At 25.1% G+C, this 8,108-nt stretch overlaps 1 protein-coding gene across 1 annotated transcript in view; it reads left to right on the plus strand.

The window, feature by feature from the left end:
• The window catches only part of LOC107479593 (uncharacterized), a gene marked incomplete in the record, with an annotated part of 5,023 nt that extends 2,697 nt beyond the window's left edge, over positions 1-2,326 (plus strand). Inside the window, 7 exon segments of the mRNA XM_016099718.3 lie at positions 192-264; positions 420-490; positions 927-980; positions 1,085-1,190; positions 1,272-1,340; positions 1,710-1,853; positions 1,988-2,326. Of these exon segments, the coding sequence (XP_015955204.1) occupies positions 192-264; positions 420-490; positions 927-980; positions 1,085-1,190; positions 1,272-1,340; positions 1,710-1,853; positions 1,988-2,131 (661 nt within the window).
• Positions 2,327-8,108: the final 5,782 nt, after the last annotated feature.

Below are 8,108 nucleotides of genomic sequence, written 5' to 3' on the forward strand. Positions count from 1 at the left end.
TTAGCAAATAAATCTGTTCTTTGCGGTAAAATTGCGAGTAATCTTACTGTGTCTTCAGACATGACTCTGCTAACTTGGCATAGAACTACGTATCTTTGTCTGTTCTTGTATTTTATTGTTTTAGTTATACGCTATCCTGTACTAATATTGTTCTGTGATTGTACCAGGCATTAGTGGTATGTGAATTCTCACTTTATGCTCAATTTATACTTTTCTGTGCAGATAAATGGAAAGTTTACGATTGATCAGTCTCTGATATATAATGTAAGTGCTTTCTTCTAATAAATCCTATTTTATCAAAGTCTAAACAAAGATCTTTATTTTGTGCACACTACACAAATCTGTACCACTGCAGTTTAATCCCGCACTGCTGTGCATTTTCCCCTACAGTTCTTAGTTCCAATTTGCATGTTATGCAGGCTGTCCTTGATGCTCATAATGCTGTTATATCTGCAATGAAGCCTGGAGTATTCTGGGTTGATATGCACATGTATGATCAAATACCAGTATTGCTTCTGACTGACTCTGATAAAATACTGTAGACCCTAAGATGTCTGTGATCCTTGGTTTCAAGTGGTAATGGTTGTGGACAAGTAAAATTATATGTGCTATATTTAAGCTTCTGGGTTTTTAAATATAACAATATTCATGAGCAATTACAAGTATCTCCCCCCCCTCCCCCCTCTTTTCTCTTTCTCTCTCCCCTCTTCTTTCTCCAATATATTTTAGGGGTGCAGTGTTTGATATTGTATGCTGATTTTCAACGTTATTTATAATGAAAACAGTAAGACAAATTTATGCAGGGATCAGAAGTCTGAATGAGTTAAATATCCATGGATGGTTTTTGTATATTGAAAATTCCTTTATTACTCTCACGTGAAGGTACATTGCATTGTTGCCTCTGATTTCCTTTTCTAACATTGCAGATTAGCAGAAAGAGTCATTTTAGAGGCACTAAAGAAGGGACAAGTTGTTGTAGGGTAATAACATTTTTATGTCTTTTGTTATTGTCTTCACGAGGGGAAACAAATTGAATCTTGATACTACCTCTTGTGTACTGTTAGCTAAATTGTATTTTTTGTAGTGATGTTGATGAGATGGTGACTGCACGCTTGGGTGCTGTTTTTATGCCACATGGTCTGGGCCATTTCCTTGGTCTTGATACACATGACCCTGGGGGCTACATAAAGGTCTTTGTGTAACTTGCTCACAGTCACATATTCCACTGTCCTTTTCCCCACTCATATAATGAAAGTTGTTCTGAATTGTAGGGTCTGGAAAGAAGAAAGGAACCTGGACTAAAATCATTGCGTACAGTCAGAGAGCTCCAGGAAGGAATGGTTAGTTATGGCTTTTTTGAGTTAACAGAACTTCCTATAATATGCAAGGGTTAATCTACATTAGGAATGACAGTAATGATACACCTGAAACTTGTTTTCTATTTTTATTTTTTAAAGGGAAAAAAAAAAGAATCTTTTTGGTTTATTAAGCCATCTAGCTGCCCTCTATATTCTATTTGAAAGATTTGTGACCCAAAGTCCCAAAGTCTTCATTGGAGCTTTACTTGTTAGTCTTTTGGGCATGGTAATGCTGAACGTTAAAATCGAAAGAATTATTATAATTGTGAACCCTTGTTTGCTTTAGTTGGTACTTGGTTTGGTAGTAGAAATATAAACTTGGTGGTAAGTAACCTTGGTTTACTCTTATAGGTCATCACTGTGGAACCTGGATGCTACTTCATTAATGCTCTGTTATGTCCAGCCATGAATAGTCCAGAAACCTCCAAGTTCATCAACCAGGAAGTAATTAAAAGATTTAATGGCTTTGGTGGAGTCCGTATTGAGAGTGATGTGGTATGCAATTTGTTGAAACCTTGTTTATCTATTTTAGTTTATCATTTCCATTTTTCAATATCATTATGTATGTGCACCGCTATTTAGGTATGAATCCTTATCTGACTTTATTTATATGTTTATGATGTATTCAGCTGGTTACTGCCGCTGGTTGCTACAATATGACCAAGTGTCCCAGGGAAATAAAGGAGATTGAGGCAGTGATGGCAGGAGCACCATGGCCAATTAAGAAGACTTTGTCTAATCATGTAAATGGGAACAGCTCTCTCGGTTTCTAGTTAGTTATAGGCATGTATGGCCATAGTTGTATACTATTAGAAAATACTTCCTCAGTGTGTGCTTTTCTTATCAGAGATGAGACTGCAAGTTTACTTAATAAATTCCAGTCGTGGAGGATCATAAATTTCATAAGAATATGAATCACTACCAAGTCTCGACTCTCGAATTTCTTTTTTGGGAGGACTTACTATGAAGTCGTGTGTTTTTTCATTTGATTAAGCAAAGTTATTATATAATATACCCTCCAAAGGAACACACATAAAAAGCAGCAGCATTATCAGCATCATGGCCTTGGAGAAATGTTTAAGTACCACAGTAGGAACAGCAAGATTTCAATGTCTTTTTCCATTGTCCATTGTCTTAAAGGATAAAACTTGTTTTCCCAACTTAACAGAGAATTTAACAAGTCCTTCCTACACACAACAGTATCAAAGTCAAATCCATCTCTTTACTCAACTGGTGGTACCTCTAGATAATCCCCTTTCGCTTTGAATGCTCATGAAAACTGAAAAGGTAAATGAAGGTGATTAGTAATTACCATTTACACAAGTAACACAACCCTTTTTTTTGTGACTCGTAACACAACCCTTTGATAGCCTTAACTGCTTCTTGTAAGGTTTTGAATTTTTTCTTCACACAATAAGGAACTATGACTAGAAGCCATGAAAGTGCATACAGTGGGGCTGTGTTTTATGTAGAGTCAAACTTTTTTTTTTTTAAATCATACTATGTATGTACTTTTTTAAAATACAGCTTATAGGAGGTATATATATATATATGTGTGTGTGTGTGTATGAGTGTTCTTAGTTGTATAACGTGCTGTAATTCATTGTCATAATTCAATTCCATCTAATTTTTCTTCTGCTGCAAATTACTGGTCTTCTCATTATTCTGTTTCTGTTTCCTAGTGCTATCTTCTTTGCATTGGTGCATTCTTCTTCTTTTATAACCCAACCTCATCATTATTCATTCAGAGCTATATTACTTTTGTGTAAATTATAATTATAATAATAATAATAATGATGATGATGATGATGATGATGATGATGATGATGATGCATTTTTCTTGCCATTATATGTATTAGTTAAATGCATTTTATTTGTACTCATATTTTCATTAGTTGCGTATATAATTGAACGATGATAAACACCAAGTCCATAAATCATTAATTTTTTTTCAACAATTGCTATATATACACTACAATATATATATATATATATATATATATATATATATCAATTAAAAAAAGAGATACCATTCCTCATAAATTTAATTGAGAGAAATAAATTATTTTTTCTCAAAAAACCAAAAAATCTTGTATTCAATCTTAATAATTTAAGAAACAACTATAATTGTTAAAATTGAATCAGATTGGTTGATTAGACTGAAAATCCAATAAAACCAAAGCTTATTTCGGTCTGATTCGGGATTAGTATGTAGCATTCCAAAATAAAGGTAAAAACTGGTTAAATTCAGTCAAACTAGCAGGAACCGGCGGTCAAAAACCGATGCACGTACATGGTACACCTGTGTTGTTGAGCGCAACAATGAGACACTCTAATGACGCGCATGTGGCCATTGTTTCTCTCTGAACCAGACTATAAGATCATGTTTAGTAGAAACTCATCTCAGTCTCTATTTATGCCCCACTTGTCATAAAAAGTAATTTTATATCAGTTTTTGTATGATAAACAGTAAATAGAAATTCAAAGTATATCTCTCTTTTTCATTAGGAAGAACTAACTTTAGTCTTTATTGTAGTCCCACTTAATTAATTAATTAAGATATTTAAAATTAATATAATTATTTTTTCAATAATATTATTTAAATTTATAAATTTAAAAATAATTCACTATTAAAAGATATTAATATTAAAAAAATTCATATGTAACAATAATATACAATATATAATTCAGGATTACACTAATTTGTAAAATTATTTAATACAAAGAAAAACATAATCTACTTAATATACTAAAACTGGATTTTTCCCCAACTAATGGAAGTGAGGTGTCGATTCCTCGTGATTCCATTTTTCCGCCAAAATGAATACACTATTTTAATTTCTCTTCTAAATTTATTTTATAAAAATATATTTATTATAATTATACTATAATTAGGATTTAAGTAATAATACATAATTATACTAATTTAAGAAAATATCTTTATTATATATCTATTCTATCTATTCTATTATATAAAAATCGGATTTTTGCACATAATGATGGAACTGATGTGGCATACTCTTGAAGTGTTTTTTGATCTATTTCATTTACTTCGTTAAAATAAATCAATTATAGTTAATTAATTATATCAATTAATTAATTTGATTAGACATTCAAATCTCACTATTTATTATAATTTATATGAATTGATTAATTATAATTAATTATATCAATTAATTAATTTGGTTAATTATATTATTTATTTGATTTGATTGGAGTAAATATCAAATTATTTAATAAATAATAAATATGATAACGAAATATATGAATTAATTTAATTAGTTTATTTTTCTCAATACCATCTATTTATACAAGATCAAATGTTTTTACTCATTCGCTCTCTTCTTTCTCCCCCTCTCTCTCTCCCTCCCTCCATCTCTCTTATATTTAGGGTATAATTTTTATAATTTATTTAATTTTTGTTTCTTTTATCTTTATTTATACATTTTATATTTTTAAATTTTTTAAAATTTTTGTTTATTTTAATTGCTTATTATTAAGCGCATATTTATATATATATATAGTTTTTTTTTGTGATTCACAATTAATATATACATTGTTCGTGTATGTGGTTTATATTTTTTTTGGTGACTTGTATGTGATTTATATGTTAATGTTTTTATTGATTCTCTTTATTATTTTTTTGTGTGTGTCTCTTTGTTGTTCATTATCTTAGTTATATTAATTGATTTTTCTGTATTGATGCTCTTTTTATTTGAAACATCGTGACAATTTAGAGTGTATGTTTGTGATCCATGCAATTTTATTCTTTTTTTTTGACAATTTTACTCATGATAATAATTTTTCTAATGGTGTAAATGCAGATAATTATATTTTTACTTTTTATTATAATCGATATATTATTAATAATGAATAGTAATTAAATCATCATATTTTTAATCAAAGCATGTTGACGATAGTTTCTATTTATAGATATCAATGAATTATCTTTTCTTTATAAATAAAATATATTATGATTTTAGGTTATTTCATAATTAACAATAATCCTTGATTATTTCTTTAGAAATAAATTGTATTATGATTTTAGGTTATTTCACAATAATAATTAATGTTCATAATATTGAGTTACTCTAAATTTTTTATTTTTTTTTATCGTTAGTAGTTAATCCCAAATTAAAAAGATTATGTTAAATTGTTGAATAGTCCAAGTATAACATGAGTTAATTTAGTTTATTTGTTTATTAATATAATTGATTGAAAGAATAAATAATAAATAAGACAAGCAAATAATTAGAAAAATAGAATGTTAGTAATAACTTAAAATAGATAACAAAATAAGTTATAGGATATTATTTTATTTAAATTATTAATAATTAAAAGAATAAAAATTCAGTAATTATTTTTAAAATAAATATTAAATTTAGTTTTATGGTACTAATTTCTTTGATTTGTTAATAAAATTTTATAATTTTCAGATTTATATCTACTCAATTTATGTACTTTATTTTATTCTACTTTAACAAAAAATTGAGACGTGTATTTTTAATTATTTATTTAGAAATTATAGCCAAATGAGTTATATCAATTATAATTAATTATCGATAATTGATATCAATTAATTCATTGTATTAATTTATAAGATGAATATAATGTATAATAAATATTGTAAAATTAATTATAATAAATTAATAATTAATAAATAACAAACTAAAAGTGACTTTTTTTATTGTTTTTTAAATGCTACACGTTTTGATAATTTCACTTTTCCTTTATCTCTTCCTTTCATATTTATTTTTTTAATTTATTGAACTAAATCAATTATACTAATTATTTATATTAACTAATTAAGTACTTTTTAATGGATTATTATAACTATGCCTTTAGACCATAGGTTAAAAATATTATAAAAAATATTTTATAAAAATTATTAAAAAATAAATATTTCTAAAATATATCCTTAAAATACAATTTAACTAAATTATTTTTCAATTTAATGTGTTTGATTCATTTAATTGTATTAATTATAACTAATCAATTTTGTAATTTGATTTGATTAGGATAAATATTTCATCATTTAATATTTTATTTGATTCATTAAATTATATTAATTAGAATAAATATCAAATTATTTTAAATTTTGTGTGATTCATAAAACCAAATTAATTATAACTAATTTATTATTTAATTTGATCGAGATAAATATTAGATTATTTAATAAATAATATATAAAGCAATGAAATAAATGAACTCAATTAATTTAATTTAAAAATATTTGTAATTTTATATTTTTTATCTTAATTTTGCTAAAATTTTTCTATGATTTTATTTTATATTAATTTTTTTATTTATTTTGATTAATAATTCTTAAGGGTATTATTATTTTATTTAAAGATAATTTAAACTTTTGTAATATTTTTATAAAAGTTGATTAATAGGTTCTTCTTTAAAATATTATTTTGAAATTTTTTAATAAGATTATATTTTAATTTTTCTCTTTCATCCTTTGTATTAATTAATTATATTAATCTTCTATTGCAATATATTTTTTATCTACTCCATGTTTTATCTTTTCTATCTTCTTTTACTTTTTTTAATTGTTCTTTTTACTTTATTTTTAATTATTTATTTTACTGTTACTTCTCATATATAGATTTATTATAATTCATCACAAGTTCTTTTTTAATTTAAGTAAATTTTTAGGTTATATTTTACCATTGATACTTTTATTTTGTTTAGTGTGTTTTTTCAGTCTATGTTTAATATAATAATCTATAAATATCTATTCTATTATATAAAAATTAAATTTCTGCACTTAATAATAAAATTATCGTGGCATATTTCTGATGGTGTTTTTCAATTTATTTCTTTTAACTCATTAAATTTAATTTATTATAATAAATTAATTATATCAACTAATTGATTTAATTAATTATTTAAATATAATACAATTTATTATAATTTTTATCAATCAATTAATTATAATTCAAATTGAATGATTATTTTGCTACGAAAATTATTATTTCATAATCTATTTATGGGCAATACATATAATAATTTTAATCATAAATTAAGCTATTTTACATTAAATAACTTATATAATGGTCATCTCATTTATTATCATAAATACTGAATTAAATAAGTCATTATTACTTTTGATTTAAAATTAAATGAGAATAAAATCGGAGATACAATTTTATTTGACCTTTAGGGTTTAATGGGTGTCACACTCAAATATAAATAGTGACTTCTGAATTTTGGTCTCCAACACATCAAAGCCACCTTCGTAACTCTTTTTCTATAAAAGGAATTGCGATTCAACTCTATCAGAAATACAGAAGGTTTTCAAAAAACAAGGGAATGGTCTGAATTTGTACGAATTATAAATATTCGAACTTATGATATTGTTTCAGTTGATTGTCGTTACAAGAACGACTCTAATCTATACGTGTCTAAAGACTAGAATAGATTAAATATTATTTAAGTAATTTATTTGTAATATTGGTGTTTGATTAAATTAGTTTTAGAAAAATTTAAATTGTATGTTGACTCAATTTATATATTACGACTATTCTTATTGAATATATTATTTTTATATTTTTTAATATAAAATTTCTTTTTTTTTTCTGATTTTTAAGTTTATTTTCTTTTTTGGATATATGTATCACCTTTTTTCTCATTTTATATTTTAAATTAGTAATGTAATTATTAAAAATTACATTTAAAAAAAAGAAAAAGAAATATTAAAACATTACTATTTATAAAAAAAGAAAAGATACATGAAAAAAATAA

The sequence above is a fragment of the Arachis duranensis genome, chromosome 3, assembly GCF_000817695.3.
Source record: "Arachis duranensis cultivar V14167 chromosome 3, aradu.V14167.gnm2.J7QH, whole genome shotgun sequence".
NCBI classification, from domain to species: Eukaryota; Viridiplantae; Streptophyta; class Magnoliopsida; order Fabales; family Fabaceae; genus Arachis; species Arachis duranensis.